We start from the raw sequence: 17,959 nt of genomic DNA, 5'->3' as shown, positions 1-17,959 counted from the left end.
AATGAGTACTAGATCTTGTCAAATGATTTCTCTGCATCTGTTGATATGATTATATGATTTTTACTTTTTCTTGTACTGATATGATGTATTATATTATTTGGGTTACTCTTAATACTAAATGTGAGTACATACAGGGTTGGAGATATAGTACAGCTGGTAATGTACTTACCTTGCATGCAGCTGACCTGGGTTTGTTCCCCGGCATCCCATATGGTCCACCAAGCACCTCCAGGAATGATTCCTGCGTCCAGAGCCAGGAGTAACTCTTGAGCATGGCCAAGTCTGGCCCAAAAACCAAAGGAGAAAGAGTGGGGGGGACCTAAATAAGTACATAGACACTCCAAACTAATCTTCAGATTCTTTTTATGTAAATTAGATAAAATTAAAAAGTTGGTCTCTGATTAGATAATGTAATTGCTTCTAATCTCATTTTCAGATTGAACAGTTATAAGTGTATTACTGATACACTTCAAGAACTGGTGAATCAAAGTAAGGCTGCTCCTCAGTCTCCCAGTGTACCCAAAAAACCTGGGCCTCCTGTGTTGTCCTCTGACCCCAATATGCTGAGTAACGAAGAAGCTGGACATCACGTAAGGAACCTTATTTTTATTCTAAAAACAGTAGGTTTCAGTGTTCTAGGTGGTGGTGGTGATTTATCTTGGGACAGTTCTTAGAACTCCGATGTAAGGATCTTGATTTCTTCCAGGTGTTTAAGGCCTTTATATTAATAACAGAGCTTTAAACTGTGATAATTTTTATTGCTTTCTCTATTGTAGTTTGAGCAAATGCTTAAATTGTCTCAACGATCGAAAGATGAACTCTTCAGCATTGCCCTTTATAACTGGCTTATACAAGCTGATCTTGCAGATAAGCTGCTGCAGGTAAGAAATATTTTATTGCTGTATTATTAATTTATATTCTTAAATAGGTCACTGGGGTAAGCACATAGATATTTGTTTTTTCTTCATTATCTACTATTGATTACTAGTATAAAGCCAAATAATATGATAATGTTCCTAGTGGACAAAGTATGCTAATACTTACTTTTCTTGTTATTTAAGCTTTCAGCAGCAGTGTTTATATTGCGAGATGGGAATCATTAGATTATCAATTACAGTACCCAAATTTTATCTTAGCTCTGCCAGTAAGTCATTTTGTCACCTCACATGTCTTTTGACTGACTCCCTGTGTTTTTGTATTCCTCAGTAAAATGAGTATGTGACATTTGATGATTTGCAAGTTTGCCTTTGTACTCGGAGTCTCAGAATCAAAACCAGTTTCTCAAGTTCATTAAATGATTTGTAAATAGATTACTATTTTTTAATCAGCCTAATGCAGCTGTGATATCTCATATTGTGGAAACACTGTAGTCATTTGTGCCCAGGAGATAGCTCAGAGTGATAATACTTTGCATGCGGGAACCCAGGCTTCTATCCCGACCACTGAATAGACAGCCCGGCACCTCCTGAAGGTAACTCGGAGCAGTGAGTCTAGAATATCCAGGGCAACATAGAACACGCCTGGGTGTGATCTGAAAGACCCCCAAATAGATAAATCCATATAATATGGTTGTGATATAGCCCAGTGGCAGAACACATGCTTCATATGTGTGAGTTCCTGGGTTTGCTCCGTGGCACTTAGCCCAAATAATCATAATGAGAGGCCAGAAAGAGAGTATAATGGGTGTGGCACTTGCTGCATACTTCACTGCTTGCTGCATCTTCACAACTGCATCTTCACCACTACAGTCCCCTGAGGCTGGCCAGGAGTGATTTCCTGAGCACCACCTGGTGGGGGCCTTTCAAAAAAACCTATAGAGAAAATTGTTCTTTGGTCTATTCTCGTACTGTCAGTTTTGCTTAAGTATTCATAAAGTTGGCATACCTATAGTTATCTTTTAAGTGTTGAATTTACTACATAAGAGTGAGTGGGTTGTCAGGAAATGTTTCTGAGTGCCTCTACAATTTTCAGATTGCTTCTCCATTTCTGGAACCATATCTAGTCCGAATGGCCAAAGTTGATCAAAACAAGGTCCGTTATATGGATTTACTCTGGAGATACTATGAGAAGAACAGAAGTTTCAGTAATGCTGCTCGTGTCCTGTCCAAATTGGCCGACATGCATAGGTATGGTATAATAGTCTTCCTGTAAGAATGATTGATGGTTAAGCTTTATCTGGTGACAGATGGATTTCAGAAATTAAGAAAAACTTTATTCAGTCTCTGCTTGTTTTTTGTTTTTTGTGGGTTTTTTTGTTTTTTTTAATCCCTTTAAAGTATGTGTTTACAATTTTGTTGTTATTTTTACTTACAGTAGTTAATTAATCTTGGGAGGAATGAGGTTTCCAGATCTAACCCAGGGCCTCAAATACCTTGCTACTGAGCTGTATGTATTCCAGCCTGTATTTGCTAATCTTCATTAAAAGGAAAACTTTGATTTACATATTTTTACTAAATTTTATCTAATTTTGCCTACTATCCTCATTGATTTAAATTTAAAAAATATATTAGTGCATATAAATGAGAATATTTAAGAATTTGTTGAAGCATTGATTTTTTCTTTTTCTTTTTTCTTTTGGGGTCATATCTGTTGATGCTCAGGGGCTACTCCTGGCTCTATACTCAGGAATTACTCCTGGTGGGGAAGTATTGAAATTTTAAGTTAGATTGTTACATCAAAAACAGCATAATGAGGTTTAAAAAACAAATTAATTTTAAAAAACAATGAAAACCTAGACACATCATTAATTTGGTTCTATTTTTCAGTTGCAATTTCTTTTCTTTGATTTGTTTTGTTTTAGGTCTATACCTAGTAATGCTCAGGAATTACTCCTGGCAGTGCTCAGGTAGATCATATGAGGTACCAGGAATTAACCTGGGTTGGCTGAGTGTAAGCGCCATACCCATTATTCCTTTTTCATCTGTTAATTTTCTTTGCCAAAATAACGCAAGTGGGCTGGAGAGATAGTGCAGCAAGTAAGGCACTTGCTTTGCACATGGCAGACCGCGATTTGATCGTCAGCACTCCGTATTGTCTGCTAACCCCTCTAGTTGTGGTTCCTTACCATATAGCTAGGAATAAGCCCTGAGTGCAGCTAGGTTCTACCCTCCTAATCCCCCAAAATATCATGTGCTATTTTTGAAAACTGGAGATTATTTAAGTTTCCAAGACAAGGACCAGAGATAGAACTAAAATGGTACAGCCCATGCATTAGGTTTAGAAAATGCTGTGTTCAAACCCCAGCAGCACTGAGCTCTCTGATCACTGTAACAAGCAGTCCTCCTTCAAAAAAAAAAAAAGGTTGAAATAAAATTAGGAAGAGGAGCCTGTTGTGATCAAGCCACAATGAACTCAAGTTAATAAAATTCATCCCAGAGTCCAGACAGCCAATAACAGGTGTGAGTGCACAGTGTGTATTAAACTCACCTGGGTGTATCATTGCATGGAGCCTGAGCATGCTTTTGTTCTTACCCTCATTCTCATAACATCCACTTGAGTTTTCCAAGTTCTCCCTCACAGAAAATGACATATACATAAGTGACTTATTTATTTTTTCTTTGGTTTAGTAAAGGGGAAAAAGATCATTTAAGCTGGTAACTACTCTAAACACATGGATTAATTCATAATTTGTAAAATTTAAAATGTATGGCATTTTTTGAATATTTAATTAACAACAGTGAATACAAAAAACATTTTGTATCTTAATACTATTCGTTACTTTTATATGGATAAAAGTATCTGTTAAATACTATACTTTGCCAGAGGTAAATCTGGAGTGGGCCTTCATGCAGGCATTCAGTATCTTATTTCTAGATTATTGCTTTTTAGATAATTCTGAATTAATTGCCATATAATTTTTTGTAGGCCATCTTTAGATTTTTTTGCTCAGAAACTTTAATTTTTTTTCTTTTTTGTCAGTGTGTGATCATTTTCTTTTTTTTTTCATTTAATTTTTATTAGTGAAACACCATGAGGTACAGTTGTAGACTTACAAACTTTCGTGCTTGGGTTTCAGTTATACAATGATTGAGTACCCATCCCTCCACCAGTGCCCATTCTCCAATACCAATGATCCCAGTAACCCTCCCATCCCTCCCCATGCAAACCCTGCGTCTGTGGCAGGGCATTTCCTTTTGCCCTCTCTTTTTGTTAGGGTGTTGTGGTTTGCAGTAGAGGTATTGAGTGGCCATTGTGTTTGGTCTGTAGTCTACTTTCAGCATGCATCTCTCATCTTGAGAGGATCCTCCAAACACCCTTTACTAGGTGTTCCCTTCTCTATCTGTTGCTCATAAACTTTAAAAGGCTCTTAATTTTCCTTCCTCTCTTATGTTTATCTTTTTCCTTGGTATCACTGTCACTTTCTCTGTCTTCCCATTGTTCGTCAATTTGCTCGAGCAGGCCCAGTAACATCTCCATTGTGACAATGTTACTGTGTTTGTCATATCAAATACATCATGGGTAGCTTGCCAGGCTTTGCCGTGCGGGTGAGAGGGCGAGATATTCACGGTAGCTTGCCGGGCTCTCCAAGAGGGGAGGAGGAATTGAACTCAGGTCAGCCATGTTGGCCGCTTGCGAGGCAAACGCCCTACCTACTGTACTATCTCTCTGGCCTCATCCTTGGTATAAAAAATGTAAATATTTTCATAAAATATTCAGAAAGCTTAACTTTTGTTCTTTTTGGTTTGTTTGGGGTTTTTTTAGTGGTTCTCAGGGCTTACTCCTGGATCTGTGCTCAGGGATGACTCTTGGCGGTTTCAGGGGACCATATAGGGTGCCAGGGATTGATCCTGGGTTGACCCCATGCAAGGCAAGAGCCCTACTTGGTATAGCATCCTCTTGCCCCAGTTCATCATTTCTTAGCTTTCAGATTACTGTCTTTTCACATCAATATTTTTTCCCAGGGGCCAGAGCAATAGTGTAGTGGGTAAAGTGCTTACCTTGCATGCTGTCGACCTATGTTGGATCCCCAGCACCTCATATGGTTCTCCTGAGCTGGGTATCACCAGGTGTGGCCTAACATCCAGAACAACAAAAAAAAAATTTTTTTTTCTTAATTTGAAGAAGATTTTGTTCCAACTGGTGTAATACAAGTCCCATGTATTACATTTCTTCTCACTACACCCTTTTTGCATTTAGAAGTGACACCAAATAAGTTGACAACTATGAGATGTTCTGTTTAAGTAATTTGGGGCTATTAATTTAGTTTTTAAATGTTCAGCTAATTTGGGCTTTTTAAAAGATGAGTGGGGAATGAAGAGAAGGCACTTTTAGAAATAGATCTCCTAAATATAGATTTCATTATATGTAACCTTAAAAATTCTCAGTGCTAATTAATGTGATCCATGTATGTGCTTTGAAAGAAAGGAGAAAGTAAGTTCTTTGGATTCTTTTTTGGGCGGTGAATATTATAGAAGCCATATCTATTCTGGAAAGGTTAAGTAAGACCTCAGTAAAGGAAAGACATTTTTCCCTAATGTAGATAGAAATGAACTGGGTTTTCAAAGGTTTAATACTGGCTGATCTGAGACGTTTTCAACCACTAAATTTAGTTACTTATTTTCAAAGTGCTTTATAATGTCAAAAAATTGGGTCCAAATGACAGTAGGCAAGTATTGTAAAGAAATTGTGGTGGAGGGGCTGAAGAGATAGGTTTATAGGAGTAGGAAAAAGTGAAGCTGCCATCAGTGAGATGCAGATGTGTGCAGAGCTTACTGTCCCTGTAAGTCTGCTTGCAGATAGGGTTTCTGTACCAGTCATAGCCAAGACTTGAAAGAAGAGATGAAAAGATAGAGACAGGGACCAGAGAGATGGTACCATAGGTAAGACACTGATCTTACTTGTACTTGACCTGGATTCAGTCCCTGCAATGAGAGCATATGGTCCCATAAACACTTCCAGGAGTGATCCCTGAGCACCTATGGGTGTGGCTTTAATCAGAACAAATAAGAAATCAGACAAAGAAGTTTGGAGTAAAGTACAGTAAAAATAAGTATAGTAAAAATCTTGTAGAGTACCTGGTAGAACTCTGCTTTAGTTGGTCAGAAAAGGACTTAGACAATTTATCTTTAAAATGGGTTCTCAGAGTATGCTGAAAGTAGACTATAGACCAAACATGATTGCCACTCAGTGCCTCTTTTGCAAACCACAACACCCAAAAGGAGAGAGAGAACAAAAGGGAATGCCCTGCCACAGAGGCAGGGTGGGATGGGGGGGATGGGGGTGGGAGGGATACTGGGACCCATGGAGGTAGAAAATGGGCACTGGTGGAGGGATGGGTACTTGATCATTGTATAACTGAAACCCAAGCACAAAAATTTGTAAGTCTACAACTGTACCTCATGGTGTTTTACTAATAAAATTTTTTTAAAAATGTATAAAGAAAACTAAATAAATAAACAAAATGGGTTCTCAGGCTGGAGAAGTAGTACAGCTGGTAGCACCTGCCTTGCCCATTACCAGCTTAGGTTCATCCCTGGCACCATGAATATTCCCTCTACCCCCTCCAGGAGTAACCCTTGAGCTCTACCTGGTGTGATCCCCAAACCCAAAAAATTAGATCTCAAATTTAGTAGCAAGTATTGTAAAGAAATGGTGGAGGAGCTGAAGATGTAGTACAGTTGTTAGGTAGCTTGCCTTGCACACAGCTGGGTTCAATACCTGGCATCTCCTATATAAATTTCCTCAGCGCCATCAAGAGTACTGAGTGTAGAGCCGGAAGTAATCCCTGAGCATTACTGAGTGTGCCCCAAAAATCCAAAGAGAAAGGAGAGGGGAGAGGTTGAGAAGGAGGAAAGAAGGGAAAGAAAGAGTGGAAATGTGGCCCCAGCACAAGGCATAATTCGTGCAGAAGCACTGCCTCACATTATGTTGCTTTAGATACAATGATGTAAGCCAGTTGGACTGCTGGAGGTGGTAAGAGAAAAGATAGCGATGAGGTTGGAAACATTTTTGCAGTGTGGTTTACAGTGCTGTTGCTGATAGGATTTCATACACAACACTTTACCATCTTTCAGCGCCACCTCCTGCTCCTGGTCGAACCCTTCCCTTCAATAAGATTGCCCCCTCATTGTACAAACCACCAGCCCCAGCCCCCTCAGGTGGCATGTTTCCTACTGAATACCAGTTCTCGTGTTCCTTGTTTCCATCGCCTTTGGGTATCCATTATTATATTTTAAAACATGGAGGTTTGGGGGACCAGAGAGATAGTATAGTGAGTAGGACGCTTGCCTTGCATGCAGCCCACCTGGGTTTGGTCACTAGCATCTCATATGGTTCTCTGAGCACAGACAGTATGGCCCCCAAACTAAAAGAGATTTGAAAAAAGATTGAAAATGAAAGTTTTTAAATAACCATACATATTTCCTTATTACCTTCATGTCTTAATCTCTCTTTTAAAAATCCCAAGTTTTTTGTTGTTGTTGTTGTTCTCTGGTTTTTTACCACACCTAATGATGTTCAGAGGTTAATCCTGACTACTCAGGAGTCACTCCTGCTGGTGCTCAGGGATGCTGATTGGCTGCATGCATTCTCTGGTCCCCAGAAGTCTCTAGTTTTTCAAGTTTCAAATGACCATTTTCTTTGATAGAAAATAGTGCATTGGGCTGGCATGATAGTACAGTGGGTAGGGCGTTTGCCTTGCATGAGACTTACCTGAGTTCAAGACACCTGGGGGCCATCCCATATGGTCCCCCAAGCACCGCCAGGAGTAATTCCTGAGTACAGAGCCAGGAGTAACCCTTGAGCATCGTGGGGAGAGGAAGGGAGGGAGGGCATCGTAATTGGTCTGTTGGTCTGTGTGTATCTTGGATCCTTAAGAATTCCTACAAATAAATATAAGGGTTTTTGCTCTCCCTAGTACAGAAATTTCACTTCAGCAGCGACTAGAGTACATTGCTCGAGCCATTCTTAGTGCCAAAAGCTCCACTGCCATTTCATCAATAGCTGCAGATGGTGAATTCCTTCATGAATTAGAAGAAAAAATGGAAGTAAGTTCTAAAAGACATTTAAGCTTCATCTACGTTGAGTAGCCACATAATTCTACTTCTCCCTCTTTCCCTGGCAAAAAAAATTCTGTCTTAAAATGACATCTTTTAATTCCGCTCATGTTCTTTTAAATAGACCTTATCCATATTGTACTTCCTGTAAAGGAGACTCGGAAGCATTTGCCACTTGTCTGACTGCAGTCATGGGAGAAACACATATGGAGGGCAGCCAAGGCTCTGTGTGTGCGACAGTATGCTGCCTATAAAAATGTTTTGCTGAAGGCTACTTGTCTTGTATGACAGCAGACTTTTCTGTGTGGGCGATGGGGGCTTGTGAAGTACACCCAACTGCTTTCAGGGCTTACTCCTTGCTCTGTGCTCAGAACTCCTAACAGGGCTCAGGGGATTGAACCCGGGTCTGCTGCATGCAAGACAAGCCTTACCTGTTACATTGTCTCTCCAGCCCTTTATTTTAAAAAAAAAAAAATCACTGAAAGTGAATGTTCAAGCAGCTGTTGATTTGTTTTGATTTGTTATGTGGACTTCATTTTTCTGTCTAAACTAGGTTGCTAGGATCCAGCTTCAAATCCAAGAGACACTACAAAGGCAGTATTCCCATCATTCTTCTGTGCAGGATGCAATTTCTCAGCTGGATTCTGAGCTAATGGACATAACTAAGGTAATAAGAAAGCAAGTAAAATTCCTGTAGCATCACCTAGTAGCCACACATTTCTCATTTGGCACTTTTGTGGGAAAGACCTGTCTGTCTCAAAGTAAGATGAACCATTGCTGACAGTGTGGTGTTGGGGCTGCCATCACCTGAGAAATCAGACTAAAGAGCTGAGATAGCAGACAGTTTTCAAGAATCTACCTGCCTCATAGGGACTTTGTTAAAACTCCTCACCAACTATTTTATGGTCTTGATCATGTCTTATGAAAATGCTTTTCTTAAGGGTTGGGGATGGAAACAGCTCCATGGCAGAGCACCTGCCTCACATCTGTAAGGCTCTAGGCTTCTTCCTGAGAACACACACATGCACATAAGTACTTTGCTTAATTCTTTAAACTTCTTGAAACTATAACTTTATGGGCAGTTCCACTTTCAGTTATTCTTGAACATGATTCAAGGTAGATGTATCAGTATTTCCATCATTCTTCAGCCCTAGTTTAGCCAACTAATTCTCAAATGCCATTAAATTACCATCTTTGGTGGGGTGGAGGATGGAAGCACAAATACTGAAATAAATGTTTTTGACTCAAATTATGATTTTTTTTTTTTTTTTTTTGCTTTTTTGGGCTCCACCTGGTAATGCTCAGGGCTTACTCCTGGCTCTGTGCTCAGGAATTACCACAGGTGGTACTCAAGGGACCATGTGGGATGCTGAGGATGGAACCCAGTACACCTCGTACCAGGCGAACGCCCTAATCATTGTACTGTTGGTCCAGCCCCAGTTATGATCATCTTTTTGTTTTGTTTTTCCTGATTTTTTCCCCCAGACTATTGATCAACTATAATCAATTAACTTTTTTTGTTTTACATCAGGACACTGTGATTTATAAAGTTACTCGTAATAGAGTTTCAGAAATACAGTGTTCCAGCACCGGTCTCACCACTCCTGTCCCAGAGTTTCCTCCCATGTCCCACCTCCTTTGCAGGCACATTTGTAAGTTCAGTTGTTGGAGTTTGGGTCTCCTGCTTACAGTGCTGTTGGCTCCTTGGTTAGATATATACATATATCTCACCTCTACTTGGGCCAGTGATGTGCCCAAAGTCCTGCCTGTTGCCCTGTGATCTCCTACTTGCTTCTTCATTTAAATATTTTTAAATCTGCAGCTCTGGCTGGCTACACATAATTTTATAAGAATGTTAGATACTGGTTATTTTTCATTTTCAGGCAGTGCATAACTTTTCATTTTGGAGTGCTGACCTCTGGTTATATAATGTTGGCATTTTCTCCTGCAGCTTTATGGGGAATTTGCTGATCCCTTTAAACTTGCGGAGTGTAAACTTGCAATAATTCATTGTGCCGGTTATTCAGATCCTATTTTGGTACAGACACTTTGGCAAGATATCATAGAAAAAGGTAAGGGTTCACTTTTATGTCTATTAACATATTGTTTAATGACCTGATAAAGAAATCCAAGCAACTAACAATTCATATAATTGTCATGAAAATGTCTTATGCCAAGGTAGGAGATAAATGGGTAATACTGGATATGGCACAGGGTCATCTTGTAGTGCAGTATTTTCTAAGTGTTTCACACCTGCCTCCCAGTGCTTGTCTGCAGATCAGCTGTTGAAACCACTGATTGGTCATTCTATAGAATGATCCCAGTGAATAGTAAAGAGAAACGTTTAATTTTTAGAAAAAGGACCTGTTGAGTATTAAGTCAGAGAGACAGGTTCTTTTAATGAGGGGCTGGAGAAATGGCTTACTAGATTGAGCACATGCATTGCATGCAAGAGGCCCAGGTTTGATCTTTCACAGTGCATGGTCCCTTGAGCACAGAGCCAGGAGTAGCCTTTAAGCATGGCCGGGTGAGGCACCCCCACCCCCCAAAAAGGAATCTTCTAATCAGTGACCTAATTAAAGAGAGTATATCAAACACTAACAAAAATCCTAAGTCGGCTTTGTCAATTCTAGGGTATTTTGTTTAAAGCAAAAAAGTACAAAATATTTACAGATATTTAGAAAGTAACCAAATGTTTTACATCAAAAACAAGTTGGATTTCTAATGACATGTTTTTTCAGAACTGAATGAAAGTGTGGCATTGAGCTCTCCAGATCGAATGCATGCTCTTAGTCTCAAGATTGTGCTCCTTGGGAAAATTTATGCTGGCACTCCTCGCTTCTTTCCTTTAGGTAAGCAGTAATCACAGGTGTTGTAATGAAACTATTTCACTGTATAATTCATTTTTCAGAATATTAATTTTACTTCTTCAAAAGATGGCCCTCCAGAAGCTGGCAGAGTTAATTGATAAGTATGAAACATTCTTTGACTAACTTTCCAAATCTATCTAGCTTAGCTAGTGCTAACATACAGAGGTTGTATTGTTGGTAACCATACACTGTTTGCGAAGAGAAAGTGGAAGTGCTGCTGGGGGCAAGAGGGATAGTACCAGAATTAAGAGATTGCCTTGCTTGTGAGCACCATATATGGTACCCCAAGCACTGATGGACATGACTCCTGAACACTGCCAGGTTGACCATTGTGGCCCAGCCTTCCCAGTCATCTTTAACTACCCTGCCCCCCCCCCCCCAGACTGGTCTTTTTGCGGGGAGGGGGGCTGCATACCTGGTGATGCATAGTGGTTACTCCTGGCTCTTCACTCACACGTCACTGCATGCAAAACAAATGCCTCCCCTGTTTCACTATTGCTCCAGTCCCCCACCCTCCCAAACTTTTTTTTATGCATGGGTGAATGTAAAAACTAGATCTTAGGCACGGGCGGAGGGATGTGAAGATGATGATGTGTGTTGACGGGCAGTCGGGGCAGCTGTCTCTCGTCGCCAGTGTTCCGTGCTCTTGAGCTGCTGAGTATGGACCGAATCAGGATGGCTCCTCTGTGCTTTGCTTCTGTGCGTGATGCTGTGCTCTCTTCTCTCTGTCTCTCTATTTCTGGCTCTGTCTCTGTAGTCTCTCCTCTGGTCTCTTCCAATCTCTCTCTCTCTCTCTCTCTCTATATATATATATATATATATATATCTGGAGCTCTTCTGCTTCTCTCTCTGGAGCCCTTCGTTCTGGATTCTGACTCTGTCCCTGGATTCTGAATCTCCTTCTGGATTCTGATTCTGGTCTCTGGATTCTAACTCTGCTCTCTAGATTCTGACTCTGGCCTCTGGATTCTGAATCTGCTTCCCTCTGCTCTTACATTCTTGGTTTACATAGCAATCACATAGGGTGGTGACACAAAGGTGTGTTGAACATTAACAAATCAACAAAGAGAGGTAAGATCACTCCTCCAAGAGATTAACTCAAGGATAAAATATCATCTAAAAGAGATTACTCTGGATTACTAGGAGATCCCCTTAAAGGCAGGATCCCATTCAGGGTGTGTCACTTTCTTCTTTCCTCAGCTAATAATCCACTTAAATAGTTGTAGTAAATCTACTTCTCATATTTCTAGCAATTCTATATGAGCACAGTAAGAGATATATCAACTTAAAGTTTGGTTCTTCCTGAGGATGTCTTTCACAGTCCTCAGGCCAGGTTAGTCCTCCTAACCCCAGCAGGGTCCTAGTCTCATCGTTAATTTTGAATTATGACAGCATTTGTCTATGATCATGCTCTCAATTTATAGTTGAGTGTGTGGTGCTTTGGCCTAGCCCATTTCGATGCCAGGGTAGCTCACAGCTTGCCCTGGGTCCATTCAGTCCCTCGTCGGGACCTTGTTTTTGGAGTGCTAGGAACTAAGGGCAACTAAGTCGAGAGCAGATGCCCAGGAGTAAACATTATTGGAGTCAATCAACTCCCAAGTTACAAAGCATAATATTAACTGTCTTCCTGTGTCCATACAGAAAGGACATTGCTTTAAGGTAAACTAAGTTCCCTGTGGCAAGACTGAAAGGACAAACCCATTGTTATCCTACAGGTGACCAGTGATTAAGTCAACTGGTTTCTTTTTTTTTTTTTTTCCTTTTTGGGTCACACTCGGTGATGCACAGGGGTTACTCTTGGCTCATGCACTCAGCAGTTACTCCTGGCGGTGCTCGGGGGACCATATGGGATGCTGGGAATAGAACCCAGGGGTTGGCCACGTTCAAGGCAAACACCCTACCCGCAGTGCTATCGTTCCAGGCCCTCAACTGATTTCCTATTGAGAGAATTATTTTTCTTTAAAATAACTAGTGTTTTTGTTTAAAATTTAATTTTTTAACCCCTTTTTCAGCCAGACAGATTTCTAATTTTGGTGGTAAGGGAGGGTTTGGTCCTCAACCATTGGTACTCAGGGGCTATTCCTGGCTCTGTGTGCTGGGAGTGACCCCTGATATGTAGTGAGTACCACGGACCAAACCAGGGTTGGCAGGATGCAAGGCAGGTACCAGACAAGTTGGTTTTAATTTTATGACTGTGCTTTGTTCTGATCTGTTTTCTTCTCTTATAAAACAATTGGACATAAAAAAAATAAAATAGAATGCTAAGTACTGATTTATTATTGGAAAAATAAGAAAATGCTCACAGTTCTTACATCAGGTAAGTTTGGTTCCATTTCTATTATTCTCCTAATGAAAAACAAACTCTAATAAACGTTAGGTGGAACAAAGTTGAGACTTTCTAGAACTTTAATTATTTAGCCTATTTTTGACTGTTAGATTCTGGAGGAGATGCAGATTCAGTGGCAGTTTTTTCTTATATTTTTCCAGATAATTCACTTTGGTGTCTAATTTCAGTTATCATAAACAAATTTGACCATTATTGTTATGCTCTTGTGTATGATAAGTTTCTGCTTGTAACAGGCTGAGAGTTACAATGGGCTGAATGCATACTTCTTCAGGGTTTGGTCCACAGCAGTATGTGCTCCCTAAGAACTGAGTTGTTTCTTGCCCCCTAAAAAATAAAGAACAAGAACAAGAAGACAGGTGGTAACAAGTGAGAATGGGGTCCTGATTACGTAATTAGAACCATCAGAAGAAATTGCCTCAGGTCAGAGAAATAGCATAGAGTGTAAGGCTCTTGTCATACAAACTCTCAAACCTGGTTCTGGTTCGGGTGTATGCTTGGGAACCACTCCTGACTTTATTCTCAGGGATCACTCTTGGCAATGCACAAAGGACCATATGGGGTATGAGGAATCAAACGCCAGTCAGTCGTGTGCAAGGCAAAAGCCTACCTGCTTTTCTATCATTCTGGCCCCAGAAAGGATTTAGCCTTCCAAGGCTAAATTAAAATGATTTGAAATACCTGAATAGGAATTTTTTCCTGGTGTGCTCAGGGGTTGAACCCAGTCCTGCATGCAAAAGCCCATTGAACTCTCACTAGCCTTTAATATGAGTTCTTTTATTACTAAGTTTTAACAATTTTGCAAACAAAGTACGCTTTATTGATTCTTAGTGAAGTTGGAGAGGAGAAGTTAACAATCCGTTTTCTGATGTTTTTCTCTTTCCAGATTTTATTGTGCAGTTTTTAGAACAACAAGTCTGTACTTTGAACTGGGATGTGGGTTTTGTAATACAGACAATGACTGAAATTGGAGTGCCATTGCCTAGACTACTGGAAGTATATGATCACTTGTTCAAGTCACGGGTAAGGAAAATAATTTAAGAAAACAAGAATTCTGTTGAGTTAAAGTTAACTATTTTGGTGGGGCTGGAGCAATAATATTGTGGGTAGGGTGCATGCGGCCGACACGGGTTAGATTCCTGGCATCCCAAATAGTCCCCTGAGTACCTCCAGGAGTAATTCCTAAGTGCAGATCCAGAAGTAACTCCCGAGTATCGCTGGCTGTGACCCAAAAAGCAAAAAATAAAAATTAAGAAAATAAAAATAAAGTTGGGCTGGAGCGATAGCACAGCGGGTAGGGCATTTGCCTTGCACCCAGCCAACATGGCTGACCCAAGTTCGATTCCTCCGCCCCTCTCGGAGAGCCCGGCAAGCTACCGAGAATATCTCGCCCGCACGGCAAAGCCTGGCAAGCTACCTGTGACTTATTCGATATGCCAAACACAGTAACAACAAGTCTCAAAATGGAGACGTTACTGGGCCCGCTCAAGCAAATCGATAAACAATGGGAGGACAGTGACGGTGACAGAAATAAAATTAACTGTGTCTTTTAGATATGAGTGAATTTTTATTGGGCTGAGCAATAGCACAGCGGATAGGGTGTTTGCCTTGCATGCAGCCAACATGGCTGACCCTAATTCAATTCCTCCACCCCTCCTGGAGAGCCTGGCAAGCTACCAGGAGTATCTCACCCACATGGCAAAGCCTGGCAAGCTCCCTGTGACGTATTCGATATGCCAAACACAGTAACAAGTCTCAATGTTACTGGGCCTGCTCGAGCAAATCGATGAACAATGGGAGGATAGTGACAGTGACTTTAGCTTGTCTTGTTACTTGATCTAATACATTGCATCTGAAATTTGCTGCCTTTTTTTTTTAAAAAACATGTGAAATTTTTCTTCAGGCTTTTAAAGGTGATAATGTGAGTTTCTTTGCCTATGTGTCATCATAAAAGATTATTTTGAGGTGCTGGATAGATAGTTATGAGTGCTAGGACATTTGCCTTTCACGTGACCAACCCAGATTTAATCCCAAGCATCCCATATGCCATCCCATATCGCATCCTCTGTGCACGCCAGGAATGATCCCTGGACAAGAGCCAGGAGTAAGCCCTGAGTACAGCTGGGTGTGGTCTCCCACAAAAAGCACACTATTATTTATTTATTTAGATGTAAAAAACCGATTTTATTTGGGGGGTTTTGAAGGGGAGGAGGGAGAGAAAATAGGAGAGAGTGGAGAGTAACGTGCTTGAGAGAACCCTGGCTTTTCCAAGGGTAGAGAGAGTCCTTACACATCTCCCAGCTTTAGGCATGCAAGTACACATCTCAGGAAGAGAGATGCAATGCCACATCTGCTCAGCTTTGTGGGCACAAGCAGCACAGGGCTTGGGCAGCATATGTGCCATATTTATAGGTATCATATTTATGGATATATTTTGCTGCTTTCCTTGTACCCCTATATAAGAAATTACATCTCTACAAAGTGGATTATACAACCAAATATTTTTCCTGTATGAGAGCACAATGAGTATTCAGGTACTAACAACACCAGATATATAATTTGGTAACCATATGATATTTATACATTTTTGTCATTTTCTTTTTGTGCCACACCTGGAGATGCCCAGGGCTCACTCCTGGCTCTATACTTAGGGATCACTCCTGAAGGGACTCAGGACCATATGGGGTGCCAAGGATCATACTCAAGTTGGCTGCATGCAAGGCAAATGCCTTACCCTCTGTTTTATTGCTCTGCCCCCTATTTACACTTATTTAAATAAGATAAATTTAATATCAGTAAATTTTCTGAATTCTGATGACTGGATTGTTTGGTGGTAAGGATTTCGATTTGAGGGGTGTGTGTGTGTGTGTGTGTGTGTGTGTGTGTGTGTGTGTGTGTGTGTTGTGTGTGTGTGTGTTTGGCCATATCAGGGACAGATTTTGGGGGGTGTTTGTGTTGACATTCCTGGGACAGATTCTGAACCACATTCCTGGCCTGCTAGTAACTTTTAACCAACATAAATGGTTAAATGTTAAAAAAAAAATGTCAGGGGCCAGAGAAATAATATAGTGGGTAAGGCTGATCTGGGTTCAATTCCTGGCATCCCATATGGTCCCCTGAGCATATGTGACCAAAAAAGAAAAAAATGTCAACTACCAGTTTTTCTTAGAACTTACGGTGTTTCTTTTCTTTTATAGGATCCGTTCTGGAACAGGATAAAGAAGCCACTGCACCTTTTAGATTGTATACATTTTCTTTTGGCAAGATATGTTGAGAATCCTAGTCAAGTTCTAAATTGTGAGAGGTAACTGAATTAGAGATTATTTTGTTTTGTTATGTTTTGTTTTAGGACCACATTCAGTGATGCTCAGAGTTTATTCTTGGCTCTGCACTCAGGAATCACTCTTGACAGGCTTGGGAGACCATATGGTTACTAGGGATCGAACTCGGGTCAACTGCATTAAGGCAAGCACCTACCCACTGTACTATCTTTCTGACCCTGTGTAAGAGATCTTATTATAGAAAAGGCTTTTTAAATATTTGGGAAACAAATTTGGAGAGAAGGGGTAAGACGTGGGGAATATTTGGTTGGGGGCCACAGCAGGTGGTGCTTGGCTTCCCAGCTATGTGCCAGAGATCACTCCTGACAGGATTTGAGGGTCCATGCAGTGTTAGGGTTGAGCCTGGGTCTCCCATGTATGTTCAGCCTGTCATATCTATCTGGCCTCAGATGTGCAGAAGGATAAGATTGAGAGGGGGCAGGGGAGGGATTATATGAAAATCTGGACAGTTCTTTTCCCCATATGTTCATCTTGAATCCATTCTACAAGGTCTATCCTCTGTATTATCTCTCCAGCCCTTCTTTTATTCATTTTCTATTTATTTACTCAAATACTGATGGACTCTTAAGAGAATTAATGAACTTTAAAAGCTAATGAAATTGTATAAGAGAAAATTTATCCAAACATATAGGTAACTCATCAATTTTTTTCTTATGTTACAGGAGAAGATTTACAAATCTCTGCCTGGATGCTGTTTGTGGTTATCTGGTTGAGCTTCAGTCAATGTGCTCTACAGCAATAGTACAAGCCATCACTGGGAATTTTAAATCTCTTCAAGCTAAATTAGAACGTATTCATTAATTATTGTAATGTATTTTCATCCATACATTTTGATCTGTAAAATAAATGCTCAGCTAAATCCAAATATCAAATGGTCTAAATCTAACTAGCTAAGAACAATTTTCATACAGGTGTGTTTTTAATGTGACTAGTATCTACAAACAGTACTTTTGCTAAATGAATTCTTTTTTACTGCTATTTTGTTTTTTTTTAATTATCAGTGTATAAACAATTGAAATAAGATTACATTATCTAACCCACATAAAAATATTAGAAACTTACCTGAAAAATTTTACTACAGCAGAAATTTTAAATTTTTATTCATTTTTAAGGTAGTCCAAGGATACCTGGATACTGATATCAAACCTTAAACAGGCTAGCTCAACATGTACAGTCATATAATATTGGATCCAATAATCTTTAAGTAGTCAAATAAATACTTTAAAACATTTAGGTTTTGGGATTGTTTTTTAAGGAAATTTCCTCTACCTGCTTTTTGGCCAGTAACACTACTTGAAGATTAAAGTATACCCTGTTTACCTTGTATTGTTATTTTAAACAGGTAACCTACTTGGAACTAATTTTCTTTTTGTAAGAACTATATAGACAGGTAACATATCCCTTTATTTC

The 17,959-nt window shown here is 40.1% G+C and overlaps 1 protein-coding gene across 1 annotated transcript in view; it reads left to right on the top strand.

Moving 5' to 3' along the window:
• NUP155 (nucleoporin 155) overlaps positions 1-17,421 on the top strand; it is a 69,786-nt gene extending 52,365 nt beyond the window's left edge. Inside the window, exons 26-35 of the mRNA XM_056112050.1 lie at positions 437-590; positions 777-881; positions 1,972-2,126; positions 7,856-7,985; positions 8,548-8,661; positions 9,946-10,066; positions 10,736-10,846; positions 14,095-14,231; positions 16,406-16,512; positions 17,212-17,421. Coding sequence (XP_055968025.1) covers positions 437-590; positions 777-881; positions 1,972-2,126; positions 7,856-7,985; positions 8,548-8,661; positions 9,946-10,066; positions 10,736-10,846; positions 14,095-14,231; positions 16,406-16,512; positions 17,212-17,350 — 1,273 coding nt within the window. The 3' untranslated portion in view covers positions 17,351-17,421. The remainder of the gene's footprint in view (positions 1-436; positions 591-776; positions 882-1,971; positions 2,127-7,855; positions 7,986-8,547; positions 8,662-9,945; positions 10,067-10,735; positions 10,847-14,094; positions 14,232-16,405; positions 16,513-17,211) is intronic.
• The last annotated feature ends 538 nt before the right edge of the window (positions 17,422-17,959 follow it).

This window comes from Sorex fumeus, unplaced genomic scaffold (assembly GCF_029834395.1).
Source record: "Sorex fumeus unplaced genomic scaffold, SorFum_2.1 ptg000015l, whole genome shotgun sequence".
Lineage (NCBI taxonomy): Eukaryota > Metazoa > Chordata > Mammalia > Eulipotyphla > Soricidae > Sorex > Sorex fumeus.
The sequence above is the reverse complement of the archived record's forward strand: the minus strand, read 5'-3'. Positions and strand labels throughout refer to the sequence as shown.